General features: G+C 37.0%; 2 protein-coding genes across 2 annotated transcripts in view; both read right to left on the bottom strand.

The window, feature by feature from the left end:
* The window catches only part of LOC121736769, a 66444-nt gene that overhangs the window by 15918 nt on the left and 29930 nt on the right, over positions 1 to 20596 (bottom strand). The gene's annotated exons all lie outside the window — the stretch shown is intronic.
* Positions 667 to 9759, bottom strand: LOC121736797 (trypsin-2-like). The gene is made up of 6 exons (XM_042128186.1): positions 9668 to 9759; positions 9392 to 9492; positions 7813 to 7940; positions 1947 to 2202; positions 1430 to 1615; positions 667 to 894 (listed from the first exon to the last, which is right to left on the bottom strand). Exons 1-6 carry the CDS (start codon positions 9726 to 9728, stop codon positions 751 to 753), a joined length of 876 nt encoding a protein of 291 aa, XP_041984120.1. The 5' UTR covers positions 9729 to 9759; the 3' UTR covers positions 667 to 750.

Genomic DNA, 20596 nt, shown 5'->3' with positions numbered 1-20596 from the left:
AACTATGCAATAATTTACACTCATCTGTTATTACTTATTAGTTTACTTATAGTTATAAGTAGTTGAGAACGTTATGTCTAGACAAACTCGACAAGAGTTTTTAGGCATATCATAATATAAAATTGTAATTAGATGTAAGATTTGAAGAAGTAAATAAATAAATAAATAAATAAATAAAATAAATGTGTGTGCTTTCACGTTAATTACTATTGATTTTGTGAACATAAGGCGCAAAAATAAATATACTAAAATAATCGTAGCTCAGCTCCGATATTACTTAGAACAACTTTTATTACTAATATGTGTTTCTCTAATGTAGTGCTACAAAATAGGTCCATACGCAACAGGTCCATACAAAGTTACCCAGTGCCCTTTCTAAAGTGTATGTATGTCTTTATGTTTGTGTTATTACAACAGTCGAAAAACTGTACACCTACATTATGTTTTCGCAAGGTTATAGTAATTTAATCTAACCTTGTGCTGTGGGTTGAGAAAGGCCTACCACGCACTGGCGGATAAACTATTGGGGGCACACTTTGGCCCGCCGCCGCACCAGATGAAGGTTTAAGATTTTAAAATAAAAATAAAGGTGGTAGGCATCAGGTACATATTCTGAAAAAAATTGATTCAAATTTTCTCAGAAAGAAAACATTTATTTTATTTTATTTTATTTTATTTATTTTACTTGCCGCAGTGAAGGTGTTAACTTTATTTTGTCACGTATAAGTTTTACTTTTGTGAGGAGGGACCTTACAATATTAGTCCCGTAATTTCACTGATCCAATCCTTTAGTTTTACCAAGTCGGTGAACACGAGCAGGGGCTCGCAGTGCAACCCCCACGACACTATCCCCACTAGCTTGTTGTTAGCCACAACTGGAGCCCCGGAGTCACCCTGAAATAATTGACAATTTATACGTAAATGTTCGAAGGAAGAACGTTTTGTTATGAAGTTGTAGCAGCTTGATATCAATCGAAATAAGAACGTCGTTGATCATGATCATTAAAATATTATATGCAGATAATAATGCTTAGTAAAGCTTTATTAGGTCAACCTGCCTGCCGACCGATGACGACCGAGTACGGAAAGTCGACTGCTGAGACCACGATCTTTGGCTATGAAGACTGTGATCGCGGATTAAGATACACGCACCAAACGCGTTGGTATTCTGTGAATTCTAAAAGTTGCCAGGCAAATGTCAGATCAACACAAATCATCGACGATCGATCATCATTAGAATGTGTGATATCTATCTATATAAATAAAAGATATTTTTAAGTTTTGTTCGTCTGACCTAAACTCGAGAATGGTTAAACCGATTTGGCTTATTTTCGTCTTCCAAAGTCCATAGAAGGTTAACATTAATAGAAGAAAAGTAATACAAAGTTAAACGGGTCATCTTGTATAATATAAACATAAAACAACTCACAAAACAAGGGGCACCTCCGAAATTGCCTTCTGCGCAGACCATCCGTGGCGTGATGTCAGCGAATTCGTTGAACTTAGCTGCCTGAATTTGAAGTGCGGTCGTCGCGCAATAGTCGTAGTCGAGCACCGTCATCTGCACCGCTTTCAGTTGGTCTGAATTCACACTATTTTCTTGCATCAAGTTAAACTAAAATGTGAAAGATGCAGATGTTACGATATGCAAATAAGTTAGCTTCTCATCCGACTGATTTTTATCTTTCAGGTAATTGTGATACATTTACAATAAAACGAGGAAGAAAATTTACGTGGGAGAGCCATGCTTCGGCACGAATGGGTCGGCTCGACCGGAGAAATACCACGAGCCCACAGAAAACAGGCGTGAAACAGCGCTTGCGCTGTTTTTCGCCGAGTGTGAGTTTACCGGAGGCTTAATCCTCTTAAAGAAAGAACAAGATTTGTGATGCAGAAAACTCGATTAAACATTATGTTCATTGAAAATACTACACAGCCCCGATTACCTCATATGTCGAATGGCCCCAACCACTTATAGTCACGATTTGTCCCACATAAAGATCTTCGTGACCTCCAAAAGCGATGGGCCTCGTGTAGTCCGTTTCAGCGACAAACCCGGCCAGCTGCACTAGGAGACAATCGAAGTCATAGTAATGAGTCTTCGGAAAACTGTTCCAGCCCGGGTGGAACACGTGTCTTATGACGTCGTATTCCTGGGTATAAGCTGAAAACTCCGATCCGACATGTACGGAGTCTTGGATGCTAAAAATTTTTGGAAAAGTAATGATTTAAGCTTAACTCAATAGTTTTGTAGTAATGTGGATGAAACTGAATTTAGCACAACTTAAATCTTAATCAACTAATACTTTATGGTCTGAAACAAACTGATATTATATTATATAACGGTGAAGGCTGATTTTCGTCGGTCATTTTTGAATTTTAACAACTGTGGGCAGTTGTGGGTAATGTTGGAAAACACTTTAGTCCAATCACAAACTATATTCGAAAAGTTAATATTAAAATAAGCAATCACTATTAAATCACAGTATCTATATCACTCAATCTATTTAGAACGCAGGATGGTTTAGATGCAACCGTCCGCACGCGCCGCTCCCGAGAATTAAAGTGAGTCCTCTCCGCCGCTGGCATTAAATAGTGGCGCGCGCGGTGCACTAACTCCATCGAGCGCCGAGAGATGGCGCTGGCGTTCTGAATAAAACTTGATTTCCGACACGGCCGTCCTGATTAGCACACGCCCTCGTGTGATGATTATTCTGAAACAAATAGTACACGCGAGAACTTCGTTTCACTCGGCCATTCCTGACCAGACTCTATATTAAAAAACCAAGCAGTAATCTCAATTGAAATTTATTTTAGCCATACAAATCTTAAAGTCCATCATAGAAATCAAAATCTTACTAATGGTACTAACAGATACAACTGGGCAAGGTAACAAATCCATATTAACCATTTCTCAAACTCTACTATGTAGAACACAAACTCTCAAGTAAGATCTCCAACACCACGGCTTCTTTGCCGACCGGCAACAACATTGCCTTCACGTCCTGCGCAAGGACCGTTAACGTACCACTACCATAGAGCATCTAACCCGTGTGCATCACCCGCTGACTGCACATCGTACGGTCCTCAAAGACCCCGACCTCCGCCAGAATCATACGCGCACCGCGCACCCACGGACTACTTGAGCTACCTCAAGAGAAACCGATTTCCACCGGGCTACGGCTACGTAATAATTACTGGTACGGTCGAATATTTTACGGTCGTTAGAGATATTTACTTGAGTTTTTGTCACGATTATTTACAACTTAAACTTCATCATTATTAGATTCACAAAAATCATCAACTTCAACTTGACCCCTTGGCATCTTTCTTAATCTATCGTGTGCGTATTTATAGGTACGCTTAGAATTTAGTGCTTTAAGTGTGTAACGGTTACCCTCTAAAACTTCTATCACCTTAAACGGACCTTTATATTTCGGATCTAATTTGTTTTGATTTCGTTCCTCGTTCTCTAATAACACAAAGTCACCAACCGCGAAATTTTTAATTTTAGCTTTAATTTTATCAAATCGGCTTTTATCATATTCCGCACACCTCTTTATATTATCTGACGCGCGTTCACGAAATTCGTCTATATCAACGTCTAGCTCTACAGTATCACTACACATCAACGACAACGGTCTCGCCACTTTACCGATTAGGAGCTCTAGAGGCGAAGCTTGTGTAACTCTATTCACGGTACAATTAATCGCTAGTTGAACTTCGCCAATAGAGTCCTGCCACGATCGGTTATCACTAGCCTCTATCGCAGTCAACATTGACTTCAAGACGCTCATAACACGCTCAACCTGTCCATTAGCGTGTGAAGATCCTGTCGCTATAAGGTGCAAATCAATGTTTTTATTAGCGCAAAAATCACGAAACTCCTTGCTAGCAAAACAACGCCCTTGGTCGGCTATTATGCGAGTCGGAGCACCAAATAGTGAGACACTTTGAGATATAGCATGTAAACTGCTCTTGGTATCAATGTTGGTTGCGTGGTATAGAAGCACATACTTCGTAAACGCGTCTATTATTACAAAAATGTACTCCTTTCTATCATTTTTCCCGCTGAGCTTACCCGTCGCATCTACGTGAATTGTATGCCAGGGGCTCGTGACCTTAGGTATCGGATGAAGCTCGGCTTGAACCTTCCCAGAATGAGCTTTAGCTATTTTACAAGTGACGCAGTTGTCTACAAATTTTCTGACGTAAGTATTTAGTCCCGGAAACCAATAATAATTGAATAACTTTTCAGTCGTCTTATCTGCACCAAGATGTATAATCGAGTCATGAAAATTATTAACTACGGACCATCGGAGAGCGCGAGGTAAGTAAGGTAACCATTTGGACCTACGTTTTCTTTGTATTTTACGGTGTAAGACGCCCGCACGTATTTCGTAAGTTTTAGCTTGTTGCTCATCGAGTTGATTATCCTTTTGATCCGTCATTATTTTAGAAATCTCTACATCTCGTTGTTGTTCGGCTTGGAGCCAATTAGGAGAGAGTTCAGTAACATCAACGCGTTTCGGACTTTCACGAGGCTCTACTGATGTCGACTCAAGCGGGAGAGGGTTTCGCGAGAAGAAATCTACATGACTCATTCTTTTTCCTTCTCTATAAACTACGTTAAAATCAAACGATTGTAGATAAGCCTACCATCTATGTGCTCGGGGAGTTAGTTCCTGTTTGGCTTTAGAAGATTTGAGCGAATTGCAATCTGTAACGACAGTAAATTTTCGGCCATGGACGTATTGCCTAAAATGTTTGATAGAATTAACGACCGCAAGAGTTTCGAGCTCATACGAATGATATTTGCTCTCAGCGGGGGATGTTCTCTTACTATAGTAGGCTACGACGCAACGCTTACCATCGGGTTTTACTTGAAACAAAATCGCGCCATATCCTAAACTACTCGCGTCCGTATGAAGCTCTACCGAAAGATCTGGGTCAAAAATTGTTAAAACCGGGTCACTAGTTAAAATTGAAACTACCTTCTGACGTATATCCTCGTGTTCCGGTTTCCAAGTTAAGTCACCCTTAAGCGAAGTCAGTCGATACAAAGGTGCCATTATTTTAGAAAAGCTTTGTACAAATTGGCGAAAATAAGATGCGAGCCCTATAAACTGTCGTAATTGAGACACGGTCTGAGGAGGTGGTAGAGCAGTAAGGGCCTCTATTTTCCTACGATTAGGTTTGATCTGTCCAGACTCTACTTCAAATCCCAAGAACTCTACCTTCGTCCTGAGGAAGGAGCATTTCTTCAGATTTAAAGAGAATCCTGCCTTAGTCAAAACTTCCAGAACCGTACGAAGTCTTTGTAAACCTGACTCTACATCAGGTGAAACGATCAAAACATCATCAACGTACACAATTACGTAATCATGAGCTAAATCACCTAAAGCATTCATGATAGATCGTTGAAATACGGAGATCGCATTTTTCAATCCGAACGGCATAGTCAAAAACTCGTATTGACCCTCGGCTGTTATAAAAGCAGTGCTCTCTATCGACTCTACATTTACGGGAATTAAATGAAAACCACTTGCACAATCTAATTTTGAAAAATAATTAGCACCGTGAAGACGAGCGATTTGATCTGAAATAAGGGGAAGGGGGTAACGATCGGAGACGGTATTACTGTTGAGCTCACGGTAATCTATGCACATTCGATAAGAACCGTCTTGTTTTCTAACTAACAAGGCCGGACTTGCAAATGGAGAATAGCTAGGACGGATAATATTCGCATCCAACAATTCTTTTACACGGTCGCGCATAACGCTGCGTTCCTCAGCGGACATCCTATACGGCCGCCGCTGTACCGTGCGATTCGGGTCTATTCATTTTATTTTGAGCTCGCCCGTAGTTACACGACTTGTGGGTAAGCCGGTTATAAAAAAAATCGAAAATAACTCAAGTATTTGCAACACCTTAATTTTATCGTTACTATTCACGTCCGTTACAATAGAATTTAAATCCAACGAAATCACGTCACTACATTCCTGTCGCACCGAATTAACACTGTGAATTTTAGAAAACGAAATGTCTGTCGCCGTCATGTTAACTACAAAACCTAAATTTAAAATCTCGCGTCCTAACATTACGTCACTTTGTAAATAATTATCAGGTAAAACATGCAATAGAAGTTCAAAAGGAAAACCGTTAACCACCACACAACATAAAATCTGTTCTGTACTGAATACTCGTGTTTGACCAATACCGGTCATAGCAATAACATTGTTTATGCGTTTACCGCTAAATTTTGAAGCAAAACTTTCTTTAACTAACGAGCACTCAGCACCAGAATCGTAAGTAAATCTTATTACTTCACCTTTATGCTGTAGCGAGCCCGACGGTGGTTGTACGACGCAGACGTCGACGCGCCGCTCGGCCCGCGCTCCGCCGCCGTCGGTGTGCGCACTGCCGCTGCTCGTACACCGCGATGCGATGTGTCCTTGCTTTCCGCACTTGAAGCACACCAAGGTCTTCGCTGCAGGCTGCTGAGGTGCTGGATTCGACGACGACGTAGACGCCTGAGGTCGTCCTCTTGACTCCGTCAGCTTGCTTCTGCACTCGCTTCTTTTGTGGCCGGTTTTTCCACAGTTGAAGCACTTTATAGTGTTTATTTTTTGCCGCTTGTTATCGTTTGTGCTCGATAATATTTCAGTGGAGCTATTTAACTTCCGCTTTAAATGAGAAAAAGCGTTTAGTTCCTGTTGCAATTTGTCCCTTGTTACAATGTTAGTAGTAAACGCCAAACGTTGTATTCTCGGGTCAAACTGCGATATATGGGCGAGTACTGTAGCTACGGCTATTTCTTCTTTATTCGCATCTTTCCACCGATTAATTAACGACGAAATTAAGCGACTTGCGAACGCGGGTAGGGTTTCCTTCTCGGTCGGTTTTTCGCCGTTTAATTTAATGAGGGTACCTGCTAGTGTCTCGGTCGAAATGAATCTCGTTGTAAAAAGCACTTTGAACTCGCTCCAAGTCATACCCTCATAAACTACTTGTGACAACCATGTTGATGCTTCGCCCTTGAGTGCTCTGCTAACCGCCAAAACCAGTCGACTGCCACTTGGTGGATTTTCTGCAAAGCACAAATCTGCCGTCGCGCACCAAGATCTTGCGTCCGTGTCTTGTTTTTCCGGATCAAATGGCGGTAGTTCCTCGCGATATGCCGGTTTCGGTGATTGAAGCGCGGCAATCAAAGCTTGCATGTTTTTGTTCTGCTGTTCGAACATAGCACGCCACATTCTGCTTTCGTTGTCTCGCTGATCCAACACTGATCCCAATTCTGATAACGGTGAAGGCTGATTTTCGTCGGTCATTTTTGAATTTTAACAACTGTGGGCAGTTGTGGGTAATGTTGGAAAACACTTTAGTCCAATCACAAACTATATTCGAAAAGTTAATATTAAAATAAGCAATCACTATTAAATCACAGTATCTATATCACTCAATCTATTTAGAACGCAGGATGGTTTAGATGCAACCGTCCGCACGCGCCGCTCCCGAGAATTAAAGTGAGTCCTCTCCGCCGCTGGCATTAAATAGTGGCGCGCGCGGTGCACTAACTCCATCGAGCGCCGAGAGATGGCGCTGGCGTTCTGAATAAAACTTGATTTCCGACATATATATTATTAAAGATTGTTGGTTTCAGTTTGTCAACCAACAAGTTAATAATATTGTGATAGTCATTAGCTAATTTGTTTATGTAAAGCGACTGTATCTGTAACCTTAAATATCATTGCTATAATTTATAGAGGTAATATGGGAACTTAGTAAGCACGTCATTTTCATGTAACTTACTCGCAATGGGCAGCGGTGACCACCCAGTTGGGCGCGATGAGGGTACCGCTACACATCCAGCCATACAACACGGCGTACGGTGCCTCAGTGATGGGTATGTAGTTTCCACCCCAGATCCTCCAACCGAACTGCATCAAATACGACGCATAAGGCTCGTACAGTAAATGAAGGCAAAATTCAGGCACAATCTCCGATTTCGTTGAACCTCCATCGATTTGGATGAAATTTTGGAATTGAGTATGTTTTACCCTCTATTGCGCTTTTTGCATTTTAGGGTTGAAATAATTCACCCCTTTTTCAAAAAGGAGGAAAAATGCAAATCTAACCGTTCTGGCTTTAGTAATTGTGTTTAATTAGATAAAATAAACATTTTTTCTCAATATTTTTATGCCTGATTTATGATTCTAATACATTTTTAACCTTTTAACAACACACAATAAATGAAAAAATATTTTTTTGTGTTTCTGAGTTTCTAAATATTACATGACATACTTACAGGGTTTGTTTAATATTTATAATTTTTGGTTGACTATGAAATTTCAACACTTACAAACTACTCCTTTGATGCAAAATCACTGTAAAACTATTGGTTAAAAAACCTTAGCCTATTAAATTATGGTACACGAGAGAAGTAAAATCTTATTTACTAAGTATGTATTAAAATTATAATTATTATTGCGAATTTTTTTATCCTTAAAGGGGGCTCCCATACAAAAAACACAATTTTCAGCCTTTTCCTACAATACCAAATCTCTGCTTCAATTTTTTTTTTCAAAAAATAATTTATTTGTTATATTACCATAGCTCCCTTAATTTTTTAGTTATCAGGTTCATTTAAAAACGTTTTAAAGGTAATTTCAAAAGCTTTGAGATCATGCTAAGAAATCTTTTTTAAAGCCCAGAATTTTTAAAATAAATAGGGTTAATAAGTGCTAGTTACGTGGTTATCGCAGTAAAAGTTAGGATTTAAACGTCTCTATCTTGGCTATTTTTCATCCTACAAAAATAAAAAGGAATATTTTTTAGGAAACGAACTCAAATATTTTCCTTTATGTTTTTTTATGAATATCCAATATTTTGAAAGTTATATCCAAAAGGAAATGAAATTTACGAAAATTTGATAATTTAAAATTTTATGAAATCAACTTTTTTTACAAAAGTAAGCATTCTAAAGCAGGTTAATTTTTTGAGATCATAACTTATGCTAAAATAAAGAAAAGCCTTAAAAAAGTGTTTCGGAAGTATATGTCATAAAATGCATTTATTTACTCAGAAAGTATTGATTTATTCCAAAAACTTTATGAAACAAATTTTGCTTAAAATTTGGCTGTTTATCGATTTCTGCGGTTACTTTTATTGAAAAATATTTCACCCCCGAGAAGGCTTGGCATCCACCCCTAGGGCAAAAGCGAAATTTGGCACTATGTCACTTGTTTCTTAGGGTATCCCCCACCTACTCACCAATTTTCATGAAAATCGATGGAGGTTCAACGAAATCGGAGGTGAAAACCTTCAGTGACTCCACTATATCTGTTGAACGATGACAACATCACAATCTTCACTCCACCTAACAACTTACATCATTTGTAGCATTTGATTCTCCGGAAGTCAGAGCTTCGTGGTAGTACTGGTAGTCGCGGGAACTGTTGACAGGTGATCCGTCCGAACTGTTGGATACTACTAAAATAAAAATTAAAATAACTTCTAAAATATATAAATCGACTCAAAAAATCTGCATTTAAGATGTTAATGGAACTAAACTGAATAATAATAACAGAGTTACTAATTGTTACGCAAAAAAAATAATCTTAAGGAACGTAAGGAACTTGTAAACAGAAGCTATTTTATTTTTTACCATCATCATGGGTCCACACATAAGGCAAACAACAACAGTATAGCAGCAGTAACACGACCATACTTGTTGTGTTTGTTATACTAATGCAACTATCAGCTTTACACTACCAAATAATTATTATAATATTGTTATATTAAAATTGTTCCAGTTTCACGTCAACGAAAAAATATCAGCGTGAAATAATACGATTGGATTCATTCACGAGAATTTACGTGTATTTGTTTCTGTACTTGCAGGCCATGGTCTCCATAGATCTAGTTTTAAGAATAGACAAAGTGACAGTAAGACAAAGGAAATTCGACATTTTGTCCTAAAATCTATCGGTTTGTCCATTCTTTCCCGTTTCTAATGTTATTATAATGCTAAGTCTGCTGGAGAGGCAATATACCCACCACCACCAGCTTGGTGCTTGTATATAATTATCCTCTAACTTCTAGCAGCGGTCCGCTGTGCGCACTCGCAGCGTGCACCCGAGTTGCATACTTATCGCGAGTGTTATAATTATATTTGTGGACGCTAATTAATATCATACTCACGATGGAGAATGATGAGGAAGATGACTCAAGTGGTAAGGATATTATTTGTGATAGTGGGCAAGATGATATTATTTTGGAATTATGTGGAAATAATAAAAGGGTCCGTGAAAAAAGAAAGATTGAGCAGAATGAGAATGTGTGTGATACTGAAAATGACTTTATTACTGTTAAAAAACGGAAATCGAAGCGAGATAATAGCTCTGATGATATTGAAAATGTTATCGTCGTCCCACCTAGTTGGAGGTCGACCTACACCCCGATTTCCCAGCCTTGGTCTCCATTCCAGAGTAAGTTTACTCCAGCGATCGTCTGTTCTTCGAGCTACGTGACCAGCCCAGTTCCACTTCAGCGTACTGATTATCTGCACTATGTCGGTGACTTTAGTTCTTTGACGAATTGTTTCATTTCGAAGCTTATCCGCCAAAGAAACTCCGAGCATAGCGCGTTCCATAGCACGCTGAGCGACGGAAAACTTACGAGCTAGCCCTGCTGTAAAAGGCCAGGTTTCCGCCCCGTAGGTCATAACGGGAAGCACGCATTGATCGAAGACTTTCGTCTTCAAGTTCTGCGGAATATGCGACGTGAGAATGTGGCTTAGCTTCCTGAATGCTGCCCAACCCAACTGTATCCTCCTATCGGTTTCTTTCTCGAAGTTATGTCTACCTACCTGCAGTATGTGCCCCAAATAGACATATTCCGTTACAACTTCGAGAAAGACACCGTTAACTGCAACCGGTCTCGGGAGAACATGTTCGTTGAACATGACTTTCGTCTTGTCCAAGTTCATCCCGAGACCGATCCGCCGGGAAGATTCATTTAGGTCGTTCAACATTTCCTGCAAGTCCTCCAACGATTCTGCCAATATGACGATATCGTCAGCGAAACAAAGGTGTGAGAGGTACTTGCCATTAACGTTTATGCCACGTCCTTTCCATGGGCGCTTGCCCATGCAAATCACAAAAAAAATTTGGTCTTTCAGAGCTGCTCTTTTCACAGTTAATTCTGTACAAGGGACACATAATAAATTATATACCCTAACTAAAGTATTATCACTTAATTTAGCCTGTAGATATAGATTAGATACAAGTACAATTATTTCATCATTTATTTTTAATTTTAGTTATTCGTACATTCTAGAAGAATGACTTAGGTAATCGTTTAACATACAACTACGCGCCGTCATTTAATGAGTTTTTTAATTAAGTATTTACTTTTTATATTGATAAGTGCCTTTGTTGAAAAAATAATAGTAAATTATCACAACTCGAGACTGACGGCGACCATTGTTTGTGCGACGGGATAGCGATGGACGTTGCCATGTTACCATACTTATTTAGTCACATCAATAAAATAATTTGAAAACCCCTGTCTAGTATCTAATGAAATATAATCTCAAGTCTGGCTATAATGTAACTAGTTATTGTATCTAGCTGTAATTTTTTAATAATCATGAATTTATGCATTTAGTGATACAAAACTGTATTTGGTCCTTAAATAAATAAATAAATAAATAATTTAGTCGGACGAGAGTTAAACTCAGTGTGAAAATATGTATGTATGAAAAATTATTCATATTTGACGCGGACGAAGTCGTGGGTAATAGCTAGTGAGAAATATATATCGAACAGATTAATATTTAACCCTTCCTACTGCACCTGTTTGTTAAGGATAGCTTCATGTGTGTGCTTTCACGTTAATTACTATTGATTTTGTGAACATAAGGCGCAAAAATAAATATACTAAAATAATCGTAGCTCAGCTCCGATATTACTATTTTTATTACTAATATGTGTTTCTCTAATGTAGTGCTACAAAATAGTACTGGTTTTATCCCTGGCCGCTGGAAAAAAATGACGCCACAGGTCCATACAAAGTTACCCAATGCCCTTTCTAAAGTGTATGTATGTATGTCATTATGTTTGTATTATTACAACAGTCCAAAAACTGTACACCTACATTATGTTTTCGCAAGGTTATAGTAATTTAATCTAACCTTGTGCTGGTGGATTGAGAAAGGCCTACCACGCACTGGCGGAAAAACTATTGGGGGCACACTTTGGCCCGCTGCCGCACCAGATGAAGGTTTAAGATTTTAAAATAAAAATAAAAATAAAGGTGGTAGGCATCAGGTACATATTCTGAAAAAAATTGATTCAAATTTTCTCAGAAAGAAAACATTTATTTTATTTTATTTTATTTATTTTACTTGAAATGACAATTTTTGAATGAAAAGACGCAGTGAAGGTGTTAACTTTATTTTGTCACGTATAAGTTTTACTTTTGTGAGGAGGGACCTTACAATATTAGTCCCGTTATTTCACTGATCCAATCCTTTTGCAATACCAAGTTGGTGAACATGAGCAGGGGCTCGCAGTGCACCCCCCACGATACTATCCCCACTAGCTTGTTGTTAGCCACAACTGGAGCCCCGGAGTCACCCTGAAATAATTGACAATTTATACGTAAATGTTCGAAGGAAGAACGTTTTGTTATGAAGTTGTAGCAGCTTGATATCAATCGAAATAAGAAATCGTTGATCATGAACATTGAACATATCATATGCAGATAATAATGCTTAGTAAAGCTTTATTAGGTCAACCTGCCTGCCGACCGATGACGACCGAGTACGGAAAGTCGACTGCTGAGACCACGATCTTTGGCTATGAAGACTGTGATCGCGGTTTAAGATACACGCACCAAACGCGTTGGTATTCTGTGAAGTTGCCAGGCAAATGTCAGATCAACACAAATCATCGACGATCGATCATCATTCGAGTGTGTGATATCTATCTATATAAATAAAAAATATTTTTAAGTTTTGTTCATCTGACCTAAACTCGAGAATGGTTAAACCGATTTGGCTTATTTTGGTCTTCCAAAGTCCATGGAAGGTCAACATTAATAGAAGAAAAGTAATAGAGAGTTAAACGGGTCATCTTGTATAACATAAACATATAAAACAACTCACAAAACAAGGGACACCTCCTAAATTGCCTTCTGCGCAGACCATCCGTGGCGTGATTTCAGCGAATTCGTCGAACTTAGCTGCCTGAATTTGAAGTGCGGTCGTCGCGCAATAGTCGTAGTCGAGCACCGTCATCTGCACCGCTTTCAGTCGGTCTGAACTCACACTGTTTTCTCTCACCAAGTTAAACTAAAATGTGAAAGATGCAGACGATATGCAAATAAGTTAGCTTCTCATGCGACTGATATTTAAATAAATTAAATTTTATTTCCATAGATAACAGTTTACAGTAACCAACAGTTCTGGCCCCCACGCTAGGCGAAGCCTGTCCTGTGGGGGAGTTTATATACACATTCACTGATGCACAAGGAATACATTGTTGCGTAACTTATTTATCTTTCAGGTAATTGTGATACATTTACAATAAAACGAGGAAAAAGATTTACGTGGGAGAGCCATGCTTCGGCACGAATGGGCCGGCTCGACCGGAGAAATACCACGAGCCCACAGAAAAATGGCGTGAAACAGCGCATGCGCTGTTCTTAATTTTCTTAAAGGCAGAACAAGATATGTGGTGCAGGAACCTCGATTAAACATTATGTTCATTGAAAATACTACACAGCCCCGATTACCTCATATGTCGTATGGCCCCAACCAGATATAGTTACGATTTGTCCCACATAAAGATCTTCGTAACCTCCAAAAGCGATGGGCCTCGTGTAGTCCGTTTCAGGCACAAAGCCGGCCAGCTGCACTAGGAGACAATCGAAGTCATAGTAATGAATCTTCGGAAAACTGTACCAGCCCGGGTGGAACACGTGTCTTATGACGGCGTATTCCTGGGTAGCAGCTGAAAACTCCGATCCGACATGTACGGAGTATTGGATGCTAAAAATTTTTGGAAAAGTAATGATTTAAGCTTTAGTCAATAGTTTTATAGTAATGTGGATGAAATTGAATTTAGCACAACTTAAATCTTAATCAACTTATACTTTATGGTCTGAAACAAACTGATATTATATATTATTAAAGATTGTTGGTTTCAGTTTGTCAACCAACAAGTTAATAATATTATGATAGTCATTAGCTAATTTGTTTATATAAAGCGACTATCTGTAACATTAAATATGAATGCTATAATGTATAGAGGTAATATGGGAACTTAGTAAGCACGTCATTTTCATGTAACTTACTCGCAATGGGCAGCGGTGACCACCCAGTTGGGCGCGATGAGGGTACCGCTACACCCCCAGCCATACAACACGGCATACGGTGCCTCAGTGATGGGTATGTAGTATCCACCCCAGATCCTCCAACCGAACTGCATCAAATACAGTTAATGAAGGCAAAAATCAGGCACAACCTCCGATTTCGTTGAACCTCCATCGATTTGGATGAAATTTTGGAATTGAGTATGTTTTACCCTCTATTGCGCTTTTTGCATTTTAAGGTTGAAATAATTCACCCCTTTTTCAAAAAGGAGGAAAAATGCAAATCTAACCGTTCTGGCTTTAGTAATTGTGTTTAATTAGATAAAATAAACATTTTCTCAATATTTTTATGCCTGATTTATGATTCTAATACATTTTTAACCTTTTAACAACACACAATAAATGAAAAAATATTTTTTTGTGTTTCTGAGTTTCTAAATTTTACATGACATACTTACAGGGTTTGTTTAATATTTATAATTTTTGGTTGACGATGAAATTTCAACACTTACAAACTACTCCTTTGATGCAAAATCACTGTAAAACTATTGGTTAAAAAACCTTAGCCTATTAAATTATGGTACACGAGAGAAGTAAAATGTTATTTACTAAGTATGTATTAAAATTATAATTAATATTGCGAAATTTTTTATCCTTAAAGGGGGCTCCCATTCAAAAAACACAATTTTCCGCCTTTTCCTACAATACCAACACCCGGTTTCTGAAAGGCAGATCAACACTAAAATTAATTAATCGCCTGTTAAATCTTTTGTCAAGTAACAATTGGGTTGCTAGACGCACGGTTAGTTAGTTTAATTTGATCAGTGCGTCAGTTGACGGTAGATGTTCAATTTGACTCGAGAAGGATATGTCAACCGCCATTTTGGGTTTCCGAAACGCTTGTCAAGCCGTGATCATAGATTAAAGGTTTTTTTTTTTTTTTTTTTTTATTATAAAATTGGGGCCGTCTATAGACTGTTCGTCCATATCCTTTTTTTGTTATTTTATTATTTAGATTTTTCGCACCAAGGATAATTGAAATAATATTATGAATTTTAATTAATTGTGGTCCATCACGCCATGGACACTTTTTTTTTTTTTTTTTTTTTTTTTTTTAGTGTATATGTATATTTAATAGAGTTTTATTTTTTTAATAGAATAGAGTATAATATGTTATACATATAATAAATAAATATATACATTTATTGTTTTATAAATTGCATAATAATAATATTAATGTTTTGAACGGTGAGGTCCCAGTCGGTGTGGCGGCCAGTAGATCCGACATTTTCCGATTTCCTTAGATTTTATGCTGCTCCACCCTTTGCCTTTACATGTTGTGACATTGGCTTGGTGGAGAGGGGTCACTCAAGCTGGGTGGAGTTTCTAGGTTGTTAAAAAGACATCGTTCTGTGTCGAATCTACCCGCCATGTGGCTTAGGACTTTATCGTTCCTGTCTTTTATAGCCATTTTTATATTATAATCTTTTATGTGTTCGGTTGACACCTCCGCGGCTCTTTTTATGAAGCTTTAAGAGCTTTATAGATTAAAGGTTTGTCAAAAGCTGTGTCAACTAATCGGTAATTGTGGGTGAAATAACTTATGAATTCAATTGATTTTTTATGTGAATGATCTACATTTTCTCTTTGAAACTACGTTATTATAAGGTTCGTAAACAACGTAAGAAATACGTCGATTATGCAAATGAACTGTTTATTTGCAGTACTCGTTTTATGTGCAAAAAATGTATATTATTTTCAATTTCATTTCTATAATGAAGAAGATTTTGGATCGGATATCGTCTGAAAAATTGAAATTCGGAATTCTGACAAATGAACGAAAATAAACAAATCGCATGTCAAATCAAAATGATCACAGATTAGTTAATTTTCGTCTGATCAATGTTTCAAAAAGTATCAGATTTGAAATTTCCAGAACATTTTTGAAAGCAATGACAGTCTGCATTTGCTTCTTTTGAAATTTAATTTGCATTTTTGATAGTTAATAGTGAAGCAATGAACGAAAACAAACAAATCGCTAGTCAAATTAAAAATAATCATAGATTAGTTAATTTTTGGCTGATCAATGTATCAGAAACTCAAACTGATTTGACATCCATGCTAAATTAACAGCAGTGTTAGTTGATCAGTGATTTGACATACCTTTCAGAAACCGGGGGCAAATCTCTGCTTCAATTTTTTTTTTTTTCAAAAAATAATTTATTTGTTATATTACCATAGCTCCCTTAATTTTTTAGTTATCAGGTTCATTTAAAAATGTTTTAAAGGTAATTTCAAAAGCTTTGAGATCATGCTAAGAAACCTTTTTTAAAGCCCTTAATTTTTAAAATAAATAGGGTTAATAAGTGCTAGTTACGTGGTTATCGCAGTAAAAGTTAGGATTTAAACGTCTCTATCTTGGCTATTTTTCATCCTACAAAAATAAAAAGGAAACCATAATATTTTTTTAGAAAACGAACTCAAATATTTTCCTTTATGTTTTTTTATGAATATCCAATATTTTGAAAGTTATATCCAAAAGGAAATGAAATTTACGAAAATTTGATTATTTAAAATTTTATGAAATCAACTTTTTTACAAAAGTAAGCATTCTAAAGCAGGTTAATATTTGAGATCATAACTTATGCTAAAATAAAGAAAAGCCTTTAGGGATTACCATAAATTTGAGATATTGTATTTTATTTTTATTTTTCTTTATTGAATACCAACAGCGTATTACAATTTGGAGCTTAACACTAAACATGAAACAATTAGTATGGCCAGTAACAGGTATTACATTGTTTGTCAAATTGTAGTGCTATGTATTTAACATTATAATAAAAACTATTTAATTAAAGTTAGAAGACCGTCATCGTTATTATCGACACAATAAGGTCTTGACATGGTTACTATTTAATAAGCTAGTCAACTCCCAGTATTGTGGTTTTAATAAAATGTAAAATAGTGTTGCTTAGCTAATTAATTATATTAATATAATGTATGTGTGTGTGTTTGCGTGCAAGTAAGTGTGTATGTGTGTGTGCATGTGCGGCACCCTAGCCCTACGACACGAAGTCTTGGGATCAGTGAAAAATACCACTAGGGTACCGCATGTAAGATTTGTACATACAACATGTTTATGTAAATTCATTCCTCTTTTTTTTCTTTAATTAAGTATCATTTTTTAATAATTTTATAACTTCACTCTTGAATTTCGTTTTAGTATTGTAAGCAAATAGGTCTACAGAATTAAATTTTTTTGTGTATGAGCGACTTATACGTGATATAACAGAGTTCTGTCCATAACTAGTGTTTGATGCAGGTATGTGCAGTAGGGGGGTGTTTCTAGTGCGGAATTTCGGCGTGCGGAAGGTAAGTTGTGACACGAGATCAGGACGATCTATTTTACTATTAGTGATGTCGTACAGTAAACATAAGTCCAAAACAGTACGTCTCTGCTCCAGGGGCAAGAGATCAAACTCAGCGCAGCTCTCGGCGTAGGAATCAAATCTTTTACCACAGCGGTAAGTCAGGTAAGTTATAATTTTTTTCTGAATGCGTTCCAGGCGACTTTTATATATTATGATGTAATGATATTAATGATTACCATATCGGACTATTGTACTCCAAAACGCTCCTCACGTATGCGGAATAAACGATTTTGAGTGCTGAGATGCTTAAGAATGACTTACACGTCCGAAAAACAAAGCCCATATTCATGTAAGCTTTACGAATTACGTTTTTAACATGGTCCGAAAAAGTCATTTTACTGTCCAGATATACACCGAGGTCCTTAACGATACGTTTTCTTTGAATTAATACACTATTCATGTAATAATTAAGGGTTATGGGCTTTGGTTTCCGAGTGAATGTAATACATTCGCATTTAGTAGAATTGACAGTGATATTATTGCGAGTATAATAATTGAACAAGCTGTCAAGGCCTGCTTGGAGCTGTAAACAGTCTTGGATCGAATTAATCTTGCAAAAGATTTTTTGTCATCCGCATACATGAGATAGTACAATATATGTTGAAGGCACGAACCAATATCGTACAAATAGGCGTTGTACAGCAATGGTCCCAGATGTGAGCCCTGTGCAACTCCAGTGGGCATCTCGATATAGTCTGAGCGATAACCACCCATCATTAGTTTTTATCTGCTTCTCGGTGCCGAGAACAATTTATCAGAGAAAAGCGCGACAATTTCAGTTATTCTTCACTAAAACGTGCAAGACTAATGCTGGTCTCCGTATCCCCCTACGTCGTCTTGTTGATACATACAACAAATACTTCACTAATATTGATATTTTTGCCCTATCTGATAGTTTAAAATTTAAAAAAACAAGCCATGGAGACATTGATCAAATTAGCGTCTGAAAATGAACTCTAACTTATTTACTTATTGAAAATTTTGTTTTATTTTACATGTAGTTTTTTTTTTTACAATGTACATTTTTATTCTGTGTTATACTTTTTTTTTTAACTTTACATTGAAAATATCCTTTGTTTTAATTATTTTTATTATCTTTAATTTAATGTGTTATTGCTTTTTGTAGTTTTGTATCTAGTGTTACTGTCACATATTTTTATCCATATATACGCTGTGCTTTCCGTTTTTAATATGCGAACAATGGTGTGGGTTATATGCTTACCATTTCTAAACCATAGGTAATTGTAATAACTAAGTTTTAACATGTAACTGTTTATTGTTCCTAATAAAGAAAATAAATAAATAAAATTACGACAGCCTGGGATCGATTCGATAGGTAAGATTCCATCCACCGAAGCAAATCCCCGTGGATACCTAGCTCCTGGGGCTTTTTTAGAAGAATGAGGTGGTCTACCCGGTCGAACGCTTTTTCGAAGTCTGTGTAGATAATATGTACTATTATCTACACAGACTTCGAAAAAGTAATATATTGGTAATACATTGTGTAACAAAAATAAGTGATAATACTTTAGGGTTTGTACGTGTTCCTTGTAGAGAGTTCACTGTGAAAGTAGCAGCTCTGAAAGACGAATAATTTTTTTCACTTTTGTATGGGCAAGGGCCCGAGCGTTACGAGTTTCCCCATACAAAGGTGAAAAAAAAATTTGGTCTTTCAGCGCTGCTTCTTTCACAGTGAACTCTCTACAAGGAACACGTACACACCCTAAAGTATTATCACTTATTTTTGTTACACCCTGTATATTGGTGAGTATAAATACTCACCAATTTTCATGAAAATCGATGGAGGTTCAACGAAATCGGAGGTGAAAACCTTCAGTGACTCCACTATATCTGTTGAACGATGACAACATCACAATCTTCACTCCACCTAACAACTTACATCATTTGTAGCATTTGATTCTCCGGAAGTCAGAGCTTCGTGGTAGTACTGGTAGTCGCGGGAACTGTTGACAGGTGATCCGTCCGAACTGTTGGATACTACTAAAATAAAAATTAAAATAACTTCTAAAATATATAAATCGACTCAAAAAATCTGCATTTAAGATGTTAATGGAACTAAACTGAATAATAATAATAGAGTTACTAATTGTTACGCAAAGAAAAAAATCTTAAGGAACGTAAGGAACTTGTAAACAGAAGCTATTTTATTTTTTACCGTCATCATGGGTCCACACATAAGGCAAACAACAACAGTATAGCAGCAGTAACACGACCATACTTGTTGTGTTTGTTATACTAATGCAACTATCAGCTTTACACTACCAAATAATTATTATAATATAAATTTGTTATATTAAAATTGTTCCAGTTTCACGTCAACGAAAAAATATCAGCGTGAAATAATACGATTGGATTCATTCACGAGAATTTACGTGTATTTGTTTCTGTACTTGCAGGCTTGGCATGGTCTCCATAGATCTAGTTTTCACAAAGTGACAGTAAGACAAAGGAAATTCGACATTTTGTCCTAAAATCTATCGGTTTGTCCATTCTTTCCCGTTTCTAATGTTATTATAATGCTAAGTCTGCTGGAGAGGCAATATACCCACCACCACCAGCTTGGTGCTTGTATATAATTATCCTCTAACTTCTAGCAGCAGCATTTTTATGTATTGTTTTTCCAGAGAGTAAGTTGTCTTGAATGTTAGAAAAGTACCAAATTTATGCTAGAAATTTCCTGAAATATAATGTTTAAAAAAATTAAAAAGGAAGAACAGATAGGCTTTATAATATTAACCCTCAATTCACTAGGTGAAACTTACTAA

The sequence above is a fragment of the Aricia agestis genome, chromosome 19 (genome assembly GCF_905147365.1).
Source record: "Aricia agestis chromosome 19, ilAriAges1.1, whole genome shotgun sequence".
Taxonomy (NCBI): Eukaryota; Metazoa; Arthropoda; class Insecta; order Lepidoptera; family Lycaenidae; genus Aricia; species Aricia agestis.
This window is presented reverse-complemented; position numbering and strand designations above follow the sequence as displayed.